We start from the raw sequence: 26,079 nt of genomic DNA, 5'->3' as shown, positions 1-26,079 counted from the left end.
ACAGCTATAAAAATGATTCTGTATGTTTACTTCCTATCTCTAGTTAAATTTATAGATGCTTTGATGACAAGATAATTTCTTGGATGTGTGAGGCAACACTAGATCAGCCCAACTGAGCTCAAGTCTCTTCATACCTAACAAGGTATGTAACATGTATATATTACTTAACTCTTCTAAAGCCTTAAATTTATTATCTTAGAATTAAGGGTTATATTTCACTTTCCTTTCAATGTCAAATTTCAAATAACTGACCTATATTCAGACCCAGGTGTGGCAAACTCTCCTTCTGTACCTCATGGTTTAGAGGAAATTATTCTGAGCCTATTCTAGATATATGCAGGATGAAAGGATGCTCAGGGACAAGGCATACACAAACCACAAGCTTAACCCACATATATGTACACACATGTTTGTTTGTGTGTGTATGTATGTATGTATGTATATGGGTCTATTTAAAACTATAAACAATAGGAAGCCTGACCTCCACAGTATGTACAGAGCTACATCCTGAGTTAAACTTGCTGTGAGAGTATGGATAGATTCTAACTGTGAGGAGGGTTAAGTATATCCAAAATATAAATCTATAAATATATAAAGGCACTTCAAATTACATAATACAATATGGGACACGAATAGCATAGTTTAGACTTGGGATGGATTTGGCCCATGTAGACATTTTCTGCCATATTAACTGAGGAATCCAAGAATTCCCAGATCAAACTCAATGTTCTGGTTCCTATGAAAATTTATTTGCAGAGTGGGAAGATGAGCCACATTTTATGTAATTATATAATGTATACGTGTTGCATGGGTGCTCATATTTGCTAAAGACTTTGCAAAACACTAAAAGTGGCTTTTTCTACAGCTAGTACTAATAACCTCGTATGTTTATAACATTTGCCACATTTAGTATCATACTTAGTAATGTAAAAATGCATTAGGTTTCAATATACCAGTTTTGCAGATAAAGAGCATGTACAGAGCTTAGCCAGAACATTTTTCTTTTCTTCTACACTGTTCTCCATTTGCAAATATATTGGTATTCTACTCCACCACAGGATTAACTTTACTGTTTAAGAACGTGTGCCCTTAATTCCTCAATTCTTATTCTCTGTTACCTCTCTTTAGCATCAGTCAATAATCTTTCTTAGGAATGTTTCCTCTTTTGGCTCCTAAGACTATACTAATCCAGCTCTTCTTCCTGCTTTTTGTTCTTAAGGCTCCTTTTTCTCAGAATTGTTTTGAAAGATAAGTAAGATATTGTTTTTGGATACTGTCAGCACAAAGCATATGTTTAATAAACCTCAGATTTTCTTATTTTGGGGAAGATATAGCCTAAAAAGAAGAGCAACTATTTTAAGTATCATGCCAACTATTACATTAGGGAAGCCAGACATAATCTGTGTAGGAAATCTAGATTTTAACATGACTTAGATACATGAGCCTAGGCAAGTCATTTTGTTTCTCTGAGTTTCTGCTTCCCATCTGAGTTACACTGCAGTGTTCTAGTTGAAATTAAACAAGATACAGGTTATAAAACAAACAGTCGTGCTATATAGTTAATAAATGTTTGCACCCTCTAGTTGCCTCCAAATAAATAAAACTGGTCCTTTCACCTTTTTGTGTACCTTCCCAAAACTATGCTGACTTGTTATTATTGTTGTTGTTATTATTATTTACAATTTATTCCCTTTGCATCCCTGCTGCAGTCCCCTCCCTCATCTACTTCCAGCCCCACACTCCCTCTTTTTTCCCTCCCTATGTCCCTTCCCTAGTCCACTGATAGGTGAGGTCCTCCTCTCCAACTATCTGACCCTAGCCTATCAGGTCTCATCAGGACTGGCCTAATTAGGTTACCTGGCAATGGGAAGGTGATCAAAGAGGCAGCCGTGAGTCCACAGGGAACCCACATGGAGACTGAGCTGCCCACGGGCTACATCTGAGCAGGGAGTCGAGGTCCTCTCCATGCATGGTCCTTAGTTGATTCATCAGTCTCTGAAGAAGCCCTGAGCCCAGATTTTTTTGGCTCTGTTTGTCTCCTTGTAGAGCTCCTATCCCTTCCAGGTCTTTCTATCTCCCCTTCTTACAAAAGATTCCTGCACTCTGTCCAAAGTCTGGCTATGAGTCACAACCTCTGCTTCAACACCCTGATGGGTAGTCTTACAGAGGCCCTCTGTGGCAGGCTTCTGTCCTGTTCCCTGTCTTCTCCTGCTTCTGATATCTATGCCATTTGCCCTGCTGAATGAGGATTAGACAGCTTCCCTAGGATCCTCCTTGTTATTTAGCTTCTATAGACTTTAGAATGCTTATTCTATATTATATGGCTACTATCCACCTGTGCAAATGTCTGTGACCTTCTTCCTTAGCTGTGTCTGAATCACCAGCATCCGTTCTTGAACCCCTGGACCTCTCCCATCTTTCTGAACACTACTCCAGACTCTTGATGTGTTTTCTTTTATCCTTTATACCTACACTCTTTCACAACCTGAATCTAACTCTTCTAAAAATGGTTCCCAATCATTTCTGTGTCTCTCTCAATGCCAGTAAAGTCTGCAAATTTATTCTGAGAATCCCACTGCTTGCTACATCAAATTTATGCTTTTCCTCACTAAAATAATAAAAAGCAAGATTACAGCATAAAAAATTATGAAGCAGAGCTGATAGGATGAATGATATGAAAAACAACTCATTTCAGTTTCCAAGCTTACCTAACACAATGCAAACAAAACTGGTAAGTAGGGTTTCCATAGGCAACGTCCAAAATGCTCTCTCCTTCATTCCCATCATTCTTCAAACAACAAACTGTAATTTTTTAAAACTGAAAAGCCCAAATGTTCTAATTCTGAATGTTCTTACATTTATATATTTCCCTAATCTACTATTTTCTATCCCTACTTGTATGACATGTTCTTTATGCCCAATAACAATCACTTATATTTTGACTATATTTCATGGTTTTCAAATAACATTTGATGAAGATGTAGTAAAAACTCTTATCATAATAAATGAAGTTGTTTAGGTACTTTTTCTGATTTGAGAGGAAATATTCTTCATATCAAAAGGCTACAGACTCTTCTAAAATAGGAAAAACAAGCAAATGGTAAATTTCCTTTTTCACTGGTTTTAACCTTACCTTTATAACATTAAAAAAAATCCCTTCAACATAATTCATGATGCTAATAGTCTGTATGCTAATTTTCTTTTTTTTCTCTTATATTGATATCTTTATTGCATTTTCTTAGGACTTGATACCTTCATTTACATTTATGAATTTGCTTTGCACAAATAATTTTTTGCTCAAACTCCACTGAAACTCTTCTCAACATCAGACAATAATACAGCTAAACCATTGGATTTCAGTTCTCATCCTAAATGAGCTACTGGAATTTTTTATATTGTTGGTTACCTGTAAGCTAATTTTCAAAACCTGTGCAAACTTTTCTTCAAAACACAATTTTTCTAAAATGCTTCCTAGTCATTATCTTCATTTTATTATAGAACAATCATTTTATTATAAAACAATTCTTAAAATGGCAGCATGTTTTAAATGATAATATAGCCTTTGTTTATTTTTTACTTTATTAAATGAGTAAAAATTATTTATTAAATATTAAATAACTTAAAAATTTCTATAACTGAGCAACAAAATTATTATAATGCATCATATTTAAAACAAGCAATTTTGTTTGGTTGGGTTTATTTCATATTTAGGCTAATTAATTATATTCTCATTACAAAAACAAAGAACTGGTTTTGATTTTCTCGTTTTACCTGAGTCGCTTTATCTTTCATGCATGAAGGGTAGTGAACATGAGGGTCCCGTGGCCACTGTCCTGTGAGGTAAGGTCCTGTTATCGTATCCAAAGAAGAGGTTCGCCTTATTGTACTAGAGGTTCGAATTTGCTGAGATTTTGGCCTGTCCACTAAAAAAGTGAAAACAAAACAAAAGATTAGATATTAGAGCATATTTATAAATTCATAAACTTTAGAGCTTGTAAATGTCATTTCACCACTTTTTCCAGTAACTAGAAACACTAATAGGCCACTTGTATGAGCTGATGAAAGTTGTAAACCCCCCTTCTTCAAGGAAATACATTCACACACATACAACGTATAATATATACACACACATATGTAAACAAAAACCTTCAGGGTTTTTTACAAACCCTTTTGAAAACCCAACTACTTTAGGCATCTATAATGAATCTTCATACAATCTCTACTATCACCTTAATTAAGGTTATAGCGTGCACTATGAACTGCCAGTTTTGTTTGTAAGGCCACCTCTGCATTCACTTCAACTAAATCTTACAATGGCTCTTCAGTGCCATTGCTAATATTAATTCCAATATCATCTATTTTATGACAAAAGATTTCCACATTTTGGTTGTCATTTATCTCAGTGTTTGTTATCTTGCTACTCCTACACATGACTATTCTGGAGTCACATGAATAATTTGTATTTTTTTCCAAAAGTAGAAGATGTCTCTGTCTCTGAGCCTTCTATTTCCACAGCTTAGAATTCTATCCTTCCAAGTTCATCTGACAAACTCTTACTGATCTCTAAGACCAATTTAGATGGCATACTAATGCAGTGAAAGCTTGCTCAATATCCTTTTATCTCTCTCCTTCTCTAGTTAAGAAATTCTCAATCACTTCTGCTTTCATGGTACCTTAAGCTTGTCTTCTCTCCCATCAAAACCTAACTTCAGATATTAAACACTGAAAGGAAGCTGACATTTAATAATAAATGAATTTATTCATGTCCACACAAGTAACATTCACAAAGAATTTTGTATTTTAATCCAACATCCTTATTTGTAGATGAAGAATTCAAAGCAGTAGAGGGAATTTATTGTGTAATGAAAAAGAGAAAAAAAGAAACAGAGAAATCTCTGGACATTCTACACAGTTCTAGCAATCTGCTCCAACAATTTTATTTTCTTTACTATTCAGGTACCATGGTATCTGTTGAAAGACAACATCATCACATGGAAAACCTAACATATAAAGAAACTAGTTTTCCATGTATCCACTCCAAATAACTTACTACCTATAATAAAGAGGATTGGAAAGCAACAGAGTTCCCAAGACTCTGAGCCCTTTTTGGCCCATTTTAAATCTGGCAGTGTAGTGCCCATAATACTAAAGATCAGGAAAAATATATTAACCTGTCGTTGTAATTTTGCTATCTTCTGAAACCAGAATGCCTTATTTATTAGTTTATCAAAGTAGAAAGAGAAAAAAATATTATATACTTTGATGATATATAGTCACTATATATCATTTGATGATATACTAGTCACTATATTAGAAATGTAACTTTTAGTTGTTTGACCTAAGAATTATTAAAGAAAAATTACCAAATTTTTCTGAAAATTACCAAATTTCCTCTTTATTTTTATAAAACAATGAAAGTTTGCTGTGTACTAAAGGTAGAAAATCTAATGTTATCTATTTTGTTTTAGAATCATCTATAATTTTCTCTGTTAAAAAATACATGCTCAATTGTCTTAAGTAGTGAAAAACTTACATTTTGTTTTAGAAGAAAAGGCAACTTTTCAACTTAATAAAAATCTTGAATGCAAAATTAGCCACTTGATCTGTTACTTAGAAAGGTAAAGTCTACACTAAGTTCTACAAGATTTTTTAATTCATTTATATTTTAGTTCTTTACAATTTGATGCATATAAAGTTTATAACATCATCATTATGCCTTATATGCAATGTAATTAAAATCTGTCTCATTTACTGCTTTTCACTTTTAAATACTATCAAGCTGAACATTATGGTTCCCATCTGCTTTCTATATAATTTATCTTGTATGTTTATTCTTCAATTTTCAGGAACTTCTGATTAATGAGTGTATTTTATACATTCTAGTTTTTATTGTAAAAAGTTAATTTATCCCACTTGTTACAATACCATGTAGCATAATTTTTTTCTATTTTTAATGCCTCCTTCCTACTTACTTTTGTTTTATTATTCCTCCTTTTCCCTTTCTTACCACTTTTAATTTTTTCCAATAGTTTTCCTAGATTATAAAAGCAATACTTACTAGTTTTATGAATGATGAAAAATAAAATTAATGTATACCTTATAATTTTATTTTTCATGACTTTATTAAAAGTTTTAAAAAATAACTATTTTTCTTCCACAAAAAAAGATGAAAAAAATTACTCCTTTAATGGCAAAGCCAAAATTACAGCAGTTGCCCACTAATTAAAAGGACACAGACAATTAAAAGCCATTATTAGTAAAAAAAAAAAAATATTCCTCTAGTTAATCTTCTCTAAAGTATTTGAAAGTAGTATATTGTCTGTGTTTTTAAATTTTTTTAAATTTTTTATATTAATTACACTTTATTCACTTTGTATCCCAGCTGTAGCCCCTCCTTCCTTCATCTCCCTCCCATGCCACTCTCCAAGTCCACTGATAGGAAAGGTCCTCCTACCCCTTCCTTCTGACCCTAGCCTATCAGGTCTCATCAGGACTGGCTACACTGTCTTCCTCTGTGGCCTGATAAGGCTGCTCCCGCCTGAGGGGAAGGTGATCTAGCCAGCCACTGAGTTCATGTCAGAGACAGTCCCTGTCCCCTTTACTGGGGTACCCATTTGGAGACTGAGCTGCCATGAGCTACATATGTGCAGGGGTTCTAGGTTATCTCCATGCATGGTCCTTGGTTGGAGTATCAGTCTCAGAAAAGACCCCTGGGCCCAGACTTTTTGGTTCTGTCACTCTCCTTGTGGAGTTCCTGTTCCCCTACACTCTGCCCAAAGTTTGGTTATGAGCCTCAGGTCTGCTTTGATATCCTACTGGGTAGAGTGTTTCAGAGGCCCTCTGTCGTAGGCTCCTGTCCTCTTTCCTTTTTTCTCCCTCTTCTGACGTCTGTCCAGTTTGCCCTTCTGAGTAAGGATTGATCATCTTACCCAGGGTCCTCCTTCTTGTTTAGCTTCTTTATGTTTTTAAAACTCTTTTTAAGCTGAGGATGTAGATTATTTAATCAGTAGAAGACCCTGGGTTCAAAACCTATCTCCACAAAAAGATCCTCTTAATCTTAAGGTAAATAAATGCAAAATTTTTAAAAAGTATTTAGTGTGTGTATATATATTTGTATCTGAACATGTGCTCAGATTTGTATGCACATGTGTGTCATGCACTTAAAGCTCACACGTTCCAGGCTGGAGAGATGGCTCAGAGGTTAAGAACACTCACTGTTCTTCCAGAGGTCCTGAGTTCAATTCCCAGCAACCACATGGTGGCTCACAACCATCCATAGTAAGATCTGGTGTGCAGGCAGAATGTTGTATAAATAATAAATAAAGCTTTAAAAAATATTTAAAAAAAAAAAAAGCTCACAGGTTCCTACAGCACTTCAACTGACAAAAACATGAAACAATTAGCCGTAATAACCCCATTTACTAAATAAAACCTTTTATTTACAGAGGATAAATAGGATAACTATTTCAACAAACTCAACTGTCATATTATCTAAACTGCTAAAAAGTTGGGGTTTGACTGCTTCAAAATCTAGACCTAGCTGCCCTTAAATTTTATTGTTTTGTATATATTTACTACCATTCCAATTTTATATTTTAGCACAACAAATCCAACTGCTAGAATAATGCAAAAAGGTTTCCAACCAATCTGCTCCAAAATTTTATTTTTTAAAGTGGCAATTATTGAAGATGAGTAATCTTGAAAATCTGATATCTTAAAATACTAATGTCCACTGGAAACATAGTGGACAAAAAAAAAAAAGTTTGAGAATGTTAGAAAGCTTAAGAACTTTAGCTATAGGGTAATACAAATTCCCATACTCTGGAAACTACACTTAGCAAGTAGTAAAAATGATTTATTTCTGAACATCATACATGTAATGTAAAGCATACAATACACAAAGTATGTCCATTCCTTATTAGACTTTAAACACATTGTAGTCTGGTTACCCCATATTCAGTTCAGTCTGTATGTGCAAATAAAAACTGTCAATTCTCTATGTTTAGACCTCAATCAAGTCAAGATCAGCCAAAGCTTTCCATTTACAATGACAAAAGCAAAGTATAAACTTAAATTATTTATATCTTTAAATAGTTACCATTACCTCAAGTATAGCATAGACAGTAACATTATGAAACAGATGTCACAACAGCACCAATAGGAATCAACTACTTAATCCTTAACGCAAGAAGCTCACTATTACAAATGCAAAGAATCCTAACAAAAAAAAAAGTATTCAGCTACATGCTTAAGATAACTAAGTACTCAAATTATTTCTTCTAGTTATTTTTTGTGCAGAAATCAAATTAGCATTTTATTACAAATAATGAACTAATAATACCACCCAATAGAAGCAGTAGTCATCTGTCATACCAGCAACCTACCCTTAACAAGGAAATGGAAGCAGAGGAAGGAACCTCTTCAGAAGTCCTCACGCCAGCTACCAGAGCATATACAACAAAGAAGTGACCTTTCTCAAGATGAAAAAGCAAACTGACACCCGAGTTGTCCTCAGACCTTCACCGACATGCCCTGGTACACCTACATATCCAAACACAAAATCTGTTTTTGTTTTCACAAGCATGATTTGCCTGTTAATCCTAATGGTCAGGGGCTGAGGCAGCAGGATCTGGGGTCAACACCATCCTGGGACACATAGCAAAACCCTGTCTAGGAGAGTTGGTAAGAAAAACCTGAGTTTTTCAAATAAATTTTTTATGGTACCAGACACTCAAATTCTACAAAAGCTCAAGAGACAATGGCTAGAAAATTGGGACTAAATTTTTAGGATCCAGGTGCTCATACACACACACATATACACTACACACACACACATATACCATTTATGTATATAGTCTGTATATGTCTGTGTATAGTGTATACATAAACATATACTACATACACACACATATATGTATATAGTGTATATATATATACATGCATGTATATAGTATGTGTGTATATAGTGTATACACACACACAGACACAGACACAGACACACACACACACACACACACACACACACACACACACCTCAAGGGCACCAGAAGCTTGACTCAAAAAAAAATTCTACATAAAAGGCAATCAGTTCTTTGAAATTTTCAATGCTAAGCTAAACTTCTACATCTACTTAATTAATTTTAATAACCAGTCAACTCCTTCAGAAAGTCACTTTCCAAACTAACACTGGCCATATAGCAAAATTTCAATTTTAAATAAAGAGCTCAAGTAAATGCTTATGAACAATAGGAAGATAAGAGCTGAATAAATATTTGGAAAACTAATACTATGGGTATTTAAAAGCATAGAGAAACATGTTTATTATACACACACATATTTATTCATGTAAGAAGCTTACTCTACACAAGGGATAATGCTCCTCCCAGAAACATTCTGTTGCCAAATACAAACCCCAGTGCCAGGTACAGGTATATCATGTTGCTGGTCACAGGTGTAACCCAGAGACACCCATTCTCCTCCCTCCCCCAAAAACCCAACAATATCATAAACAACAACAAAAACAGAATATAGGCTATTGCCCCTTCTCTTGGCTGAGCACCATAACTTGATAAGACACTGTTGTTGAGGATCTCACATATTTCACTTATAAGACATGGAGAAATCAAATGGGTACTGACCACAAGCTTCTTCCTTGACTGACAGCTTTCATAGTATCAGAGGGGCTGATGGATGCTGCTGGAGGAAGTTAGCAACAGCTTTACCCAACTGAGAACTTTCTGAACCACCATGAAAAGTGACAAGACATCTCCTGGGTGCAATAGTGGAATGGAATGTTACAGTGGTAACCAACTGCTTTCTCATTAGATTTGAGACCTGCTCCACAATGGAAAAGCACTGCTAACCCAGCTGAAAACCCATTCAGGCCCCAGGGGGTGAGCCTATTACTATTATTTTGTTAAAAGGATATAACATCAAATCAAATTCCTATCTTGAAAACTATAGATTGGGACAGTTATCAATCCTCATTGTAAGTTCCTTTGCACAGCGAGCTGTGGTTAATGCAGAAATTCACAACAATGATCGATGTGTAGAGAATAAGTGTGCATTCTTATGGAGTGCTCTATCACAAATAGGACATCTTTATCACCACCTCCACCACTGAAAATTCATGGTTGAGGCAGAAGATTTAAGAGTCAGGTTAGTAAGAACAAGAGTGAAACGGTGCCTTCTAGACATGAAAAGATAACAGCACTCAGGAACCCACATTAGCTCTGACTGCCTTCACAGAAGTAAGCAAGCTAATGTTGTAGCATAGAAGATGGAAGGGCTCTCGAACCCCCTATTCCTGAGGACCTATTGACAGCTGATGAGTTGATGGCTTCTTGGCAAGGATAAATATGCTACATCCATGAGAATATTAACAGCACAAACTTGACTCAGTGGGTTATTTACAAAAGATGGGACACAAAGTTGAAAAATAAGGAAGCGAGGGTGGATCTGGGAAGAGTTATGGGAGAGGAGTGGGAAGTGAAGGTGACCAAAATACTATGGAAAAGAGGGGGGGGGAGTTGCATAAAGATTTAAGCACTTAAAGCACTTTGGAATGCAAATGAAATTTGACAACTATGAAAGTCATTTACTGAAAAATATAAGGCAGTCTCAAACTTTGTATTAAATAAGCTTTCAAATACAACCAAAGTGCCAGGACTTTAATACATAAGCAGAGTGAAACTTAGATTTTAAAGCAGGATGAAACTTCAATACTAACAATTTAATTTTATTGAAGGACTTAATCATGAATCTGAAATTACAATACTACATATCTATATTATAAAATACCTATTACCTTTTAAAGATAGTATTTTATAACATTTAACGTATTTTAATCTTCATAGTAATAAAAACAGCAAATGCATCAAGACTGCAAGACATCAGGTGGCTTTTCTCCAGTTTTACAATATTCAAAAATTATATACTTTTTAATCTGAGATTTGAAAAATCACCATAAATATATACATTAAGAAATTTGCCTGCCACTGGTTCACTACAATTAAGGACAAACTTGACAAAATTCCATTTATAAGTAAATTTAGCTTTAGAATATTTGTAATGAGCTTCTAAGATAATAATCTTATAATGTAGTTTTAAGTTTAATTTCTTATATAATATCTAAATATTATCACTACCAAATTATATCTTCTCTTACCTCGTAGTTACAAAGAATGACTTACAAAAACTTAAAACCGGATAGCTGAGAAGAAGAAAAAATGTGGGACCAGGTATAGTAGTGCCTTTACACCGAGCTCTTGAGAAGGAGGGGCAGGCAGATCTCTATGAACTGGAAGCCACCCTGGTCTACATGAGTTCAATGCCAGCCAAGAATACATCATGAGACCCTGCCTCAAAACGCAGTAGAAAAATGTAGAGAGGAGATCTTCATATCTACTAATCTAATGTATAATATTATCTAATATAATTATGACTAGTTTAGATTTTCCAACGTCCACATGTTCTAGGCATTTCACCAGCACCCTTTATTGGTCTTTCTACCTTGGCATAAAAATAATGAAAAGTTAGATCAACACATAAGCCACTGTCACGAGTCCATTTTTGTTGCAATAACAGAATATTAGAAATGGGATAATATGTAAAGAAAAGAGGTTCATCGTTCATCAAGTTAGGAAATTCAAAGGCATGGTGGCAGCATCTGCTTGGCTTGTGGTGAGAATCTTATTGCAGATGGGGCATGCCTGAATCAATGTTCAGAAGAAGCAGAAGGGTAAGTGGGTTATGTGCAAATAGGCAGAATATGAAGGCTAACCTTGCTTTAACATAACTGATCATCTCAACCGCTAAGCCTATCCAACAGGAGCAAGAACTCACTCCTTCACTGTTGTGACAGCATTAATCTAGTCAGCAGAACTCTCATAATCTAAACATTCCTTACTAGGCTCCATCTCTCAACAATCAAATTGATATATCCAGCCATAAGTTTTTGTTGAGTCAAACCATACGAAAACCACAACAGTCATACAGAATAATATCACAAATTCAAATGAACTTCAGCTAAAAGAAAAAAAGACAAAGCAATCTAAATATGCTATTTGAAATAAAAACAAAAGGCAAAACCTAAAGTCCTTTCCTTTTACAATTTATAAAAATAAAATAAACAACCAACCAAATAAAAACCTTTAAAAGAAAGCAACTGATTGATAACATAGGCAAAGGTCCAGCATATGCCTAACACAAGTTGTTAAAGAACTCTTCTGTTCAAAAAAACTGAAAAAATAGGGAAAAATTTAAGAAGTGCCCCTGCGAGGAAGAGAATGCAGCCAGTCCTGAAGAGACCTGAAAGGCTAGGGTCAGATAGTAGGGGAGGAGGACCTCCCCATCAGTGGACTAAGGGAGAAGTATAGACAAAGAAAAGGGAGGGAGGGTGGGAATGGGAGGAGATAGGAGAGGGCGCTACAGACAGAATACAAAGTGAATAAATTGTAATTAATAATTAAAGAGAAAAGAACAAAAACAAAAAAGTGCCCCCAAAATAAAATTTGAACCTATACATTAGAAGGAAAAAAAAAAAAAACAGCTAAATGATCCAGAACAACCCAAATAAAATATATTTTAATAAATTCAAAATGGCATTTAAGGTAAACAGCCATAGTTAAAAATTACAACTGAGGAAACTTCTAAGAAGAAGGTATAGAATGAATACAAGAGCTGGATAATGGGGTGGAATGCTGTGAAATGCTTTCTTCAGGACATGACACAACAATTGCACCCATCAAGTCACAGCTGTGTGGTTAGCTTTATAAGATCTGCTCAAGGTCAACCTAGCCAAAATTCTAGCACAGGCAAGGGAGATGCTCTCCATGCCCGACCACTTACTGAGGCGCTATTGGCAGCTGAGGGTTGTTGCCAGGGAAAGGAAAGACATCTTTCTCTGGAAGTGTGGTCTCTAAGTTTCTCTTGATCCAGTATATGGATACATGGGCGGCCCTAATTATTAGGCCAATATCAGTCTAATAACTGAGTGAGCAGTTAAATCCACAGTAACCTACAGATGACAGGAAGCAAGAAAGCTTTAGGAAAAGAACAACCGCTTAAAACCTTAGGGCTGTATGACTGTCATTTAGGTTAACTTACAGATGCTAAGAATGTAAACAGAACTCTGCACTAAAATGTGAATCCATCAATTTTTTCAACATAAAACAGCCTAGTAAATGAAATCTACACTACAAATTGTATTTTTCCACAATAGTATCCTTAGACCCAGCAAATAGAACATACCACTGACTGGAAATACACAACCATACTTTTCTAGAGTAAATAGGTTCAACAGAATGAAGACTTCAGAAATAGGGAGGTATAAATATTTATTCTAGCATTTACTTTCATAAATATTTACACCAAAGAATCAGATATGCAACTATGGAGTAGTTTATCCAAAATTGAATGCTTCATTAAAGCTGGAATGGTGAAAATCAAAGAAAATGTCCTGAAGAAAAACAAAATGACGCCTTCATTGAGGCCAGGAAGTTAAAAAAAAAAAGATAAATTAGTTCATGTTTGCATATAAAACACATCCCATTTCAACAATTCTAGCAATATTATGATTTTCAAGAAGCAATGCCAAGAACTGAAAACAACTTGAAAATAAAGTGCATCCACTGCTAGAAATAGTTTAGAACAGCATCATCCTTTATTCCTCTAATCATGAAACTGGTCATTTCACCTTAGTCAATAATAGTCTATGAAAATAACTGAACAATTCTTGAATCAAGATGGCTCTCCAGTAGATAGAAATGGAGGTTCCAGGGGTTATTAACATGTAAGTTAAAATTTTTAGCTTAATAATGAGATAACCTTATTCAATTCCAGTTCCCCCAAAATGAGTGAAATAATCCAGTGAAACAACTTGTCATTAAAAACAAACATTAGAGCTGGGACAATTAGAATACAAACGTGAGTACCACCTCCAGATATACTGGAGGCTGATCTCATTGTGGGAGGAAGATGAAACCACATGAACCTGATTATACAAAAAAAAAAAAAAAAAAATTACTCAACTGATTTTTCCTCTCTCCTCTCTCCCTCTCCACCTGTTTTTCTTAATCCTTTCAATGCAGTGTTGAGATGGTGTAAGAGCTGAACAAAGTGTAAGAATATTTAGCAAGCATTCTAAGATCCTTGTACTTCCCAGGTGATCTGGTAGATGCTGCTCTTACTTATATGGGCTATTAAGATATCTGTAAACTTTTTTAAAAAGATTATTTAATGGTTTTGTCAAAGAGTAGAAATAGGCACTTTGGTTGGTGATAGTTAATAACTTCCAAATAAACATATTCAATCAAAGTCACAAGATCAACCTGATGGGCTGTAAAAAGCACGGACAATACACAAGGAGCCATACATGCATTTTCAGCAAACCAGACAAGAGTGTGTCTCCCAAGGAAAACTATCAGTATAACTTCAAAGACAACTGGTTAACAACCTTTCTTAAATTCTAAAGTATAGTAATGTTGGTTAATGCTAATTGCTACTAGTAGTGCTTGTTCTAAGTAGCAAAGAGAAATAATATAACGAATACAATTCTCAATGTCTTTTCAGAGACAATCTGCACTTAAAGGTAGCTGTTAAAGGAATCTTTAGTAAAATTTCAAACAAACTGGTAAATGTAACATTAAACATTCGAATAGAGGAATATATGTGGTGGGTAGGGACATCAAAAAGTGGCTAGATTTCTACTCTCAGGAAACTGACATTTTAAGTAAGACCACATGTTGCTTAAATAGATGCAACAAAACAGAAAGATGTGTAGATAGTGCTTCAGACTCTACAGAAAAAATAACAAAAACCTCTACCTGAAAAACATGGGGATATCTGAAGACTGCTTGCAAAGAATTCAGGAGTTTTCAGAAACAAAAAACAACAACAACAACAAAAAAAAAAAAAAAAAAAAAAGCAAAACCCATGTACATCAGAGAAAGAGACATTCCTGACAGGGATCATGAATTCAAAGCAAAGAGCTGCAAAAGAATAACAACATTTCCTTAAGAAAACAAAAAACCAGAACATTTTCTTAAAAACAGCGAGTTCAATAGAACAGGACCAAAGGTACAAAATGATGTATTAAGAGTGAATCCTTTACATCAAGCTAAATATAGTGGATTTATTTCTTATTAACCTTAACAAAGAAATAAAAAGAAATCTCTTGTAAAAATCACTTTCTTCTTCTAAAGATAGACTATATTTAACTCTTGTAAAAGAGCAAAAGAAAAGCCTAATGCCGGGAAAAGACCTAAGAGTCTTTCCTATCAATTCCTAAGAGTACTAAGCAGTCAATAGTCTAACAGCAGATAATCAGGACATGGAGGGAATATAAAGAAACTGATATATTGTAGAGAATTCTGAGGTAGAATAATATATGGTAATCAGAGGCGAGAAGTAAGTTAGAAGGAAAAGTCAAGTTTTATGCTGGCACAAATCAAAATCATCATCATCATCATCATCATCCAGTACTCTTAGTCTGAACGTCTACCACGACTGTGTCTGACAGTGCCAACAAATAAACCATTTCCACATCAAGTCCCTGACTTGAAACTTACATCATTCAATATCCTGATCTTGATAAATGTACTTCTAAGTTATATCTCTGTACAAATCAATCATTAAAGCATGATTCAAACTTGAAACTATAAACTGTAATGAAATTATTTTATTTTCTGAGTAGCATAAACAATACTAATATCGTTTTTCAACACAAGTAAGCTAAACATTAATTTCCACACTAAAAGAGTGTGGTGTATTCCACTTGGTGAAAACAGGTTCAAGGAAAAAGGGACTAACAAACTTCGCAAAGATAGTCAGGTTTAAAAATATTTAGATGCTTATATTGTAAAACATAAAGAAGTTGGTTTTAATCTATTGTTAACAAGCTCTACCTGTAAGAATGATCACTCTAGTTCACAGACATGCCACACTTTTTAAAGATTTCTTTATATTTGTGTATTTATTTACTTATGTGTACCTTCAGAGGCCAGAAGGGGGTGTCGGAATACCTGAAAATGAAGTTACAAGCATCTTTGAGCCCCTAACCTGGGTGCTAGGAACAGAACTCCAGTCCACTGCAAGAGCAACAGGCACTCAACTTCTGAGCCATTTCTCCAACTCTATCCTTTTTGTTTTAAATTCAGACAGGGTCTCTTGCTCAGACTGGCTTAAAGATCAGTATCCTCCTGCCTCAGTCTTTGAATACTAATATTATAGGCATACACCACCATATAAACATACACCTAGCTTATAAGTACATTTTTCAGAACTTGTTTCAACTTTGAAAGTAAAAACCAACACAATTTTGCACTCACAATTATGATGTCTATAACAGAAAGGTATGATACATTTGTTAATAATAAAACAAGCTGGAAGGATAGCTCAGTGGGTAAGAGAACAGCTGAGTTCAATTCCCAGCACCCACCTGCCAGCTTACAACTGTCTGTAACTCAAGTTCCAGGGAATCTGATACCCTCTTCTGGCCTCCCTGGGCATCAGGCACATGTGTGCTGCAGAGATAAACATGAAGGGCAAAACAGCCGTCCACATAAAAACAAATAATAAACTGAGTCAGGCACAGTGGTGCACGGCTGTAATTCCAGCACTCGGGGGCAGAGAGAGGCAGAGTTCAAAGCCAGCCTGGTTGACAACTTGAGCCCACAACAGCCAAGGCTACACAGAAAAATCCTGTCTCAAAAAAAAAAAAAAACAAAAAACAAAAAACAAAAAAACAAAACAACAACAACAAAAAACCCCACAAACTAAATAAACTGGATACAACTGTGATTTCAAGTTATGTTTAATGATTCACAAAAGCTAACATGTTCAATCTAATTTTTCTCCAAATCCCAACACAAGAAACCTATTCGTTATCAAATAACTTTAAAATAAGCAGCTTAGTCTACAAGTTCAACACTTAAAGCATTTCTCCAGAAAAGTAGCATAATTGTAATGATATAAGTAGTAAGGTACCTCATAATCTTCAAAGCTAAATCCAGTTGGGTCTCCACTGACTTCATGTTATGTAGTGAGCAAAATTAAATCACTACCACACACTGTACTATACTGTAATACTACAAAAAAAATGATCACGAACCTCTCTTCTATGTGGACAGAGAATCAGGAACTTTTCATTATCTGGTGATTGTTGAGAAAGGAATGTGCTCTTCAAAGCACACCAGCACAAGTGTGTATTCTCATTCTCCATTCCTCTTCTCTTTCTACCTACCTCCACCCCCAACCTGTAAGGTTCAAGTTAAATAAATAATAAATAAATAAATAAATAAATCTCACCCTGTAGGATACAATTATAAACAAAAGCCTGCATTACTACAAATAGATGACTAGTCTAGTGATATTTACTCATTGTTTTGTCTTTCTGACAGCGATAAGAATAGAGAAGTTTCTAAAAACTTCCCCCAAGGACGAGGACAACTTCTTAAGGCTGATTAGAAATGGCACTAGGAAATTATGTGGAGCAATGCATTTTTGCTTTTTGTTTGTTTGTTTGGTAAGGACACAATATTATAGAAGAGACCTTGGAATATTTATCTAAAATAAACACATCTTTTCATAGGGGAAAAAAGAGAGAAATAAATAATTAGTACAGGAGTTCCTTTTAGGAGTTATTAGAATAGAAAATTTCTAAGAACTTAAAACTCAGACTGGGGAGGAAATAGAAATGATATATCCATATTCATTTAGAAGAGCTTCTTAGGGTATTGGTTAATTTTGCTAAACGTCAGAACATTTATTCAGCAAAGAGAAATTACAGTATTCAATAATATGTTTTAACAACCTCAGAGGAACCTCCACCTTGTGTAACTGACTTCCTAAACAGCTTATGCAAATAACATTTTGGTAAATTAAATCATTTTGCTTGCACTATGAAAATCAGTAAAGCAAATAAGCACCTGAAAACCTGCCTATTTAAGTTTTTTCATTATTTATAAAGCACAAGTTAATATATAACTTACATTCTCCTCACCTGGGTTTTAGAGATGGTACAAATAAATTTCTAACTGAAACAGCCCACTGGATTTTGGGCATGATGGTGTTGAATTACTGGAAATACAATAAATTTAGATGCTTATTTCATAAAATCTCATTAGATCAAAATCCACTTGACAGAATTCTAAACGACAGCTGAAAGCGGGAGAACTGGTCTTCCCCAGGGATGAGCACCCTAATTGGCTATCAAATAATAAGCAGTCAACCCGAAATCACATACATACAAGCAACACTAGATGTACTTGGCAGGTTGTATTTATATAGTTATGCATTTATACAGAAACAAGTGGTGTGTTTATGTGTAACACTAATAAAAAGAAAAACAAGCCATGAATTTGAGAAGGAGTGGAGGTGGGGGAGACACGGAAGAGGTTGAAGGGAAGAAACAAACAAAAAAACATAATTAGTACATGGCTTTAAAATGTGAAAATATTGTTTATTTTTACATTTCCAACTTTTGGCTTCTTAGGAAATTGTCTCATAGGAAATTGTCTCAAAGCCAAGGTTGATTTACATTTTGGTTTGTGTTAGTCTTTTAAATGACTTTGTATGCAACTACTTTAAAGTCATTTCAGTACATTTCATACTGTGTGTCTATGACTAAAAACATGTATAGTTGTGTCCAAAGTTTGTACACTATACATAAGTCACTTTGTAGAAGACTATATTATGTCTTACAAAATATGAACACTTGCACAAAATTCACTTTTGTCCTAACTATTTCTACAGTGAAACACTGGTTCCTTCTACACCATACAAAGATCTAAATCTTTACTTTTCCAAGCTTAACCATATTTGAGCATTAGGCCCAAAACAAAGACAGAAACCCATAAGTGACCAAAATCAGTTGATACTTCTATAAAAGGAGCAGCATAAATATAATCTATTAAATTTGATCTTTCACATATTTTTAAGAGTTCATGTCTTTATGATCATTCTTCAGTGATTTCATTCCAGAGTATATACATCCTTGTCATTCAGTGTGTTTACATAGCTTAAACAGAAATCTCTCTAAATCCTATATATGGATTTAACAAATATTTACTGCAGGGCTTTTAAATACCACGTATCAGGCTACATACTGTAATGCTAGGTAAAGCACATGCATCTACCAAAATACCTTGCATATGACATTACAGAAATAGCGAGACAAGTTTAAGATAAATGAAAAGTCATAATCAAACCCTACAGCCAAGGACTTGCAGTTAACTTTAATTATGGAATAATAATGTAGATCAAACTTGCAAAGATTCATCAACTCCACTGTATATTTACTTTTTTTTTAATTGAGGAACTTTAAGAATGAATTATTTTTAATGAATATAAAATAATAGTTTATGTCATCACTTTCTTACACCTTTCTATTACCTAAATTCCTACTTAAATTTTCAGATGACTTACCACATGGTTATATTCAGGGACGAAACACTTTTCTTCAATATTCTATTTGCAACATTAGAAAAGAATGAGACACAGAAAATATGATTTACCAAGCATCAATTTGTTCTTCCATAGGTTAGCTGTAAAATATAATCCTTAAATAGTAGTTATCTGCATAACTACGTTAACTTTTTGAGTATGTGCTTTATACAAAGTGAAAACACAGCAATCATCCTAAAGATGAACCTAAGTGAAGAGTAACAGTAAGGGCTATAATGCTAACACTACTTTAAAATAAGAACTACAAGTAAGTAAATATGACTGTAGATACATTCTGAGTATAAGAGATGAGAAGAGGTCGTTAAACATTCAACAGAGACCATACGGATGGTCCAATAGGAAAGGGTTACTACTCTCCATTCTCACTCAGCAGTGGCGGGTACTCTAGTGAAAGCCAAGTCATGCTTCTTTCAATAGTCTTAAAAGGCATCAGTAAGTATTGCTACACATTCTACAATACTACACAAGAAACCACATTCAGCAACAATTCAGACTTCTACAACAAAGCGAGTGTTCAGAGTACACAAAGGCCAGTGACATCACCCTAAGTCAAACTACAGAAGAACATTATGTATATGCAATGATATGCAGTAGGTCCAGACATATTACAGAAGGCACTGGATGAAACTATTCTGTTTCAAAATTGAAAGGAAAAATATATAAACAGAGTGGTGACTTTAACTCCCTGGGTCACTCTACTGCTCTGTTATTTGAAAGAATGCTTTTTAAGTGGGCAACTATAGACAGATCCTTAAGATTCGTAGTAAGAGCGGAGACTAGATTGGAACAACATGCCTGTGATCCGAGAACTCAGGAAGCCTGAGCTGCCCTAAACTATACAGGGTGATCCTGTCTATTAAATATTCTCTTAAGAAGTAGATTAACTTATACTTTTTCTAGTAAAAGAAAAGATAAAAATCAGTCAATGAACTCTACAAAAAGTTTTCCCATGACCATACTGAATAAATAAGGAAATATTACTATTAGAAGTTGATAGGTACTTTTAACCTTCAGCCAATGCTAGGAGGCAAGTAGCAGCGCTTTGAGTTTTGTTTGTTTAGAAATACTGCTAGATGACTGGTGAATTACTTAATCCTAATAACTTGGCTATCTTAACTAGTCTTGCCACACTACTATGCATTTCACTAGGTTCTTCAATTCAGTCTTAGTTTTGGCAAGTCATAATTAAGGTGTAACATGGCGGCACTCCGTTAAATTATGTATGTGGAGTTCAAACTCACATTGCAAGCATAGCTGTTTGACTCCCAGATGAGTCAAGCTGCTGCCAGCTGCTGAGACAGTTATCTGAGACCAGTACCTGCTTAGTAACTCTTTAGTTATTAGTCCAATCAGTTTATCACCGTACATAACTAATCCTTAACATTTATGAAAGGAGAAAAGCATTTTGCAAAGTGTAATGTGATGCAAGAGACAGCATAGATTGTAGTTAGATGGAAATGGGACCAGCTACAATAGCATTCATAACCCTGAACCCCCAGGAACAAGGTGCAGTGGCCACCTCCAGCTGTTTCCTCCATGTTCATATGTGAGTGCCCCCTCTCCTGTAAGAAGAAAGAAGACAAAATGGCCATCCTTCCATATTCTATTTTGGTTACATTCACCCAACTGTCATTTTAGACATCCTCAAAGTATCAGAGCATGTCCCAACACAACAGAACAATACCATGGAGACACACACACACACACACACACACACACACACAAACCCATTTCTTTTTTCTTTTTTTGGCAATTCTTTTAGCTCAAGAATCTCAGCAGTTCATCAACTGTGGAATCAACAGTGAATCTAGAACTAAACATACAGGATTCTACACCCATTTTCTTGCTGAATTTCAAAATATATATAACTTAGCAAATAGTCACCCTCAAATGTTTTCTCCCTTTCTATCCACAGCAACTAGAGACAGGATAATACAAAGAAAGTCACTAAGTATTCGTGAACTTGCCTACTCCTGTTATTTGTCTCAGCAACATTCACTTAAAATAAACCACAGTGATAAAGGTATGAGCCATATCTATTTCTATGAAACTATGATTCTGGATAGGTATTTGTTTGTAAATAATATCTTAGCTACTTCAGACTTACTGCTAATCTTTTGCAGAATAAGCACAAATATTTTTTTATAAATTATCAGAAAAACTAATTATGTTCTGGCTATTTCTAGGGGTCCAAACAAAGGGGAAGGCATTTGGTACTCCAGCCATTCCATCAGTTCCCTAGACTTTTCCAGTAAATAAGTAGTATTCACTTTCTTCAGCTTAATTTCAGCAGGCCAAGTAAGGGACCAAACGTTAGATCAGCTCAACGTCTTTTTAAATAAATAATATGTAGGATACGAAGAAAAACTGTCAAAGAACTCTTAGACATTTAATAGAAGAACAAAACTATATGCTGAACAAACAACAACAGCGCCAGAACCCAGGACAGGTGCTATAGAAAAGCCAATTTAGGTGGCATCTGGGAATTCTAAGCTCTGGAAAAAAGACAAACTAAAATTTAGACCCAGAGCCATTTGTAATAGGCAAAGTATTAGCAGCAAATAAAAATTACGCAAAATTAGGCTCTTAATTTTTTTTAACTTCAGACTTAATTTGAATGTTTTTTTTAATTTACAATTAACATGTTGCATGGGGCTAAGTTTTTTTTCCTTAGTTCAAATATAACTGACAAGTAAAATAATCAAAAGAATGTCATTATCTTTCAGTATTTCTTCAATGTATATACCTTGTTCTTTTCAAAAATGTAAATCTGAATTACTGACTTGCTACCCTTCTGTGAATGTACTCCAACTAATAAAATAATTTTCAATTCAATAAGCACACATAAAACTTTGTATAGTTAAAATTCATTGACATACTTTATACACCTTCAGTATTCAATATTCTATATGATCACAGTAATAGCTAGTATTTAGGAACAATACAATCTTTTAACATAAATTACTAATTAAATAACTTTTGCTACTCATTGATTTTGAAATCATACGCATCACAAAGTAACTAACAAAAGAAAAAAAAATCAGAGCTATAAATTAACACTACTTAGTTCAACTCTAAGAGATTAAAAGCCTTTCCCTAAATTTAGAATTCAAAGATTATTCTGGAAACCTGAGGGTTAATGCATTTTAACTCTATGCAATAAAGTTTTAAAATAAGTTCCTATAATGACTTTCAGAAAAATATATTTCTAGTGGGGAACAGAGGAGCAGAAACCCGCACTGTCTAAGAATATCAGCCAGATAATAAACTTTCAAAAAGGAAATTGAAGAGTATCTCTCAAGAGAGGGAAAAAAAATAACAAAATGCCCACAACTACAGACAGCATCAAAGTGACTCAAAAGGAGGAAATTAATGAAGAGCTTAAAGACTTAAAGCAAATGAACTGGCTAAGCACATACATATACATTCATACAGTGCCTGCAGTTAAGCATTCTATGTTGGCTGGCTTTGTATTAGCTTTTAAAATAGGCATAATTTCTTTATACAAGACAAGAGGTTTTCAAATTCCTGAGGGGGGAAAAAATCTAATCATATTTCACCCTAGCACTGCCAATCTCTTAGGACAATGGGGCCTAAATAAATCTGGTAGGTTAAATAGAAAACAACACACTATTTTTCATAGAAAAAACTAATAAAATTACAGGATCTTCAAATTTTTGTTACTAGATTTGGTAAAATAAACATAAGCAGGATACTCTAATGCAATTATTTTTATAGCTTCTATAACCTATAATTATCTAATGTTTCATATTTACAAACACACACATACATTTCTATTTGCTACCTAATATCTTGTGCAGCATTTTTTTTTTTCAGTGTTTAAATCCATGAGTCTATTCTACTGGATTTCAGAAAGCAGCCACTTTATATTTTCTTTAGATCATTACTAATGACTTTATCTCAGAGCTCATTAATTTTAACTCTAACACTCTGCTTTAGTCTCACTTGAATTGTTCTACTTATCTCAAAGGTAGAATCTGTGTATTACCATCACAAAAAAATAACTATTTGCATAATACTTTATGATTTTACATCTACTACAAACACATCACAGGGAGCCACAGGATGTATTCAGTAGCTTGTCATTCACTTCAAGACCCTTCAGAATCAAACAAGGCGAAGGATGACATTTTGTTCATAGAAGTTCAGAAATGAATATAAACAATAAACCTTGAAGTTTTGAAATATACAAGAAAGAAAAAATACAAAGAGAGGATGATCCAGGAACATCAACAAAACACAAATTTCAATTTGTAAATTTCCATGTCATTTTAATAAACTGTGATCTTAGCAGGTTTATGCATCATTTGGTATGGTAGTCATTTACATTATCTAAAGCTATGGTACATAAACAAGAGAACTGCTATCTTTCTGCTGGATTTTTAAAATATGATAAATTTTTAAACTGATTATTCCTATTTACCAAATTCAGTTTTCCCCCAGCTTTCTGAAATAAAAGTGTCAATTCTTTATTGATCTAGCCTTCACCCCACAAATAAGTATGCTGAGAGTGTTTGTAAGAATGCTCACACTATGTGTTCAAAAATTCTGCTCACAATTTCTATGCGATAAAAGAATCAGAAAACTTAAGTTTCAATATTTTCATCTGTAATCAGACAAAATGTAAATAAAATTCTGAATGCTCAGTTGTCACCTACAATCCAAATGCTCACAGCTTGTAAAGCTTTCTGTAAACAACATACATCGTCATGAAATACACATCCCTTCATTAATATTTTTATGTGTAGTGTCAAAACATAGTGTAATGTCTATCCCCCACCTTGAAATGTGCAAGAGAAGGAAGGAGAAGGAGAGCGGAGGAAGAAATGGTGCACGTTGTTTTTCATTCATGCAGTAGAGTGATGTCAGTGTCTGCAGCAGCAGCAGTAGCAGCAGCAGGCGCTTTGGTGAGTGGAAACTAAAACCCACTGATGTCAGAGCCTTAGTGAATTCAAACGAAACTAATAGAGATTTTAAGTCACAGAGCTGATTTCAAGTGGCTAAATAGAACGTAATAGTTATATGCTGTAGTTTCAATATGAGCAGAGAGGAACAAGGCACAATGCAGACAAGTAACATGGGGGTAATATAATCAGAAAACTAGGAACACAAGAGCTTGCATTCAAATATCACTTCATTGCAAGAAACTGACAAAACACCTGATATTATAAACAGAATTAGAGCATTGAAAGCCCTCAATTTCCAGCACAAGCTTTGACCCTGAAAATCTGTCTACCTCACAAACAGAACTAAGCGTTTTCATCATGATTGCATTAAAATTGCATTAAACTCTAGTGTGCCATTCTACAACAAAGAATAGAATTTAATCCTGATCACAAATTTCATTAAAACTACTTCATGATGGGGCATGTAATTCCTAAGCAATTAAGGCTTTTGAAGGATGCAGAAAAACAAGTTGTACTATTTATCTGTGGTAAGATGTTACTGTTTATCAACAAAAGGAAAGGCGGTACCAAGTGGCCATTATATTGTTGCAGCAGTTGGCAAAACTTCTCTCTGTTCATAAAATCCTCAACACACAACCTACAGTTCTTATTTTTTTACATTGTTCCCTACAAGAAAATCCCCAAACTCCACTAATGAGCTGTTAAAGCTAAATAATTCAAAAATGTCTGTGACTGCCCTCTTCTTTCAGTTACCTCTCGTTTAACACAGCCCCAGAAAATATGTAAGGGAGTTGCATATGGCATTAATCTGTGAGAAAATGGTGGAGTTTTCCATAAAATACAGCCAAAGATGTGTGTTCAGTTGTGGTCATTATTAGGGCGATCACGTTGTTTTCATTCATTCATTCAGGATTTGCTGGAGGATGTCAGTTTCTGCAGCAGCTGGCTTGGCCTGGGGGAGCCGTGGGGGCGCAAATTCCTCCTGGTGCATACTGATTACAGGGTGTATTTCTTGGTGCGCGTGCACTTACTGCACTGCACGCTACATCCTACACAGAGGCTTTCCATCAAGTGGTCTGAAAGCAAGTGCTATAGCAACATGCTAATTACAGGTCTAAATTACAGCTAAAAATACCTAAACTTTGATCTATCATATTGCAATCCCTTTCTCTTAACTCTAAATACCTTAAGAACTTCCCTCTTAAACAAAAATCCCACATACCACATAAACATTGTAGGGCGCCTGATAGTATTTCCCTTCAGAGTAGGTTTTTTTTGTTGTTGTTTTCTTTCCCTACTCCGTAGATTCCTTCCTTCCACAATGCAGCAGCAGCACCAGCAGCAGCAGCAACTGTCGCTCTATGCTGGTATCTAAGAATATTGGGTACTCGACTCTCCCTTATGGCCTTTAGGTCTCTGTGTTGCCTAATTTTCTTTTTCTCCCCTAGGAGTCAACTAGTTCATGCACTATGTCTCTAGGCATAAACAAAACCAAACCCAAACAGAAAACATTAAGGAGAGCCGAGAGCATCCACCCACTCACCATTACGTTTGACACCTAACAAAAAAAGAAACTTGAGATTCCCCACACAGCTCAGCTGAACTGGTAAGTATACTTAAAGACGGAAGGAAAAAGTGAACACACTCCACAAACAGGCTTTAAGAAATTCATCACGAAAACCACCAT

General features: G+C 34.8%; 1 protein-coding gene across 3 annotated transcripts in view; it reads right to left on the bottom strand.

Annotated features, from left to right (window-relative positions):
• The window catches only part of Glcci1 (glucocorticoid induced 1), a 74,212-nt gene that overhangs the window by 46,991 nt on the left and 1,142 nt on the right, over positions 1-26,079 (bottom strand). For 2 of the 3 annotated variants that reach the window (XM_060374130.1, XM_060374131.1), the window contains exon 2: positions 3,772-3,923. In XM_060374130.1, coding sequence (XP_060230113.1) covers positions 3,772-3,923 — 152 coding nt within the window. Of the gene's footprint in view, positions 1-3,771; positions 3,924-17,110; positions 17,266-26,079 lie in introns of those variants that run through there. The other variant, XM_060374132.1, reaches the window with a different exon arrangement.

This window comes from Meriones unguiculatus, chromosome 21, assembly GCF_030254825.1.
Source record: "Meriones unguiculatus strain TT.TT164.6M chromosome 21, Bangor_MerUng_6.1, whole genome shotgun sequence".
Taxonomy (NCBI): Eukaryota; Metazoa; Chordata; class Mammalia; order Rodentia; family Muridae; genus Meriones; species Meriones unguiculatus.
Note: the sequence above shows the minus strand (reverse complement) of the source record. Positions and strands in the feature narration are given on the sequence as shown.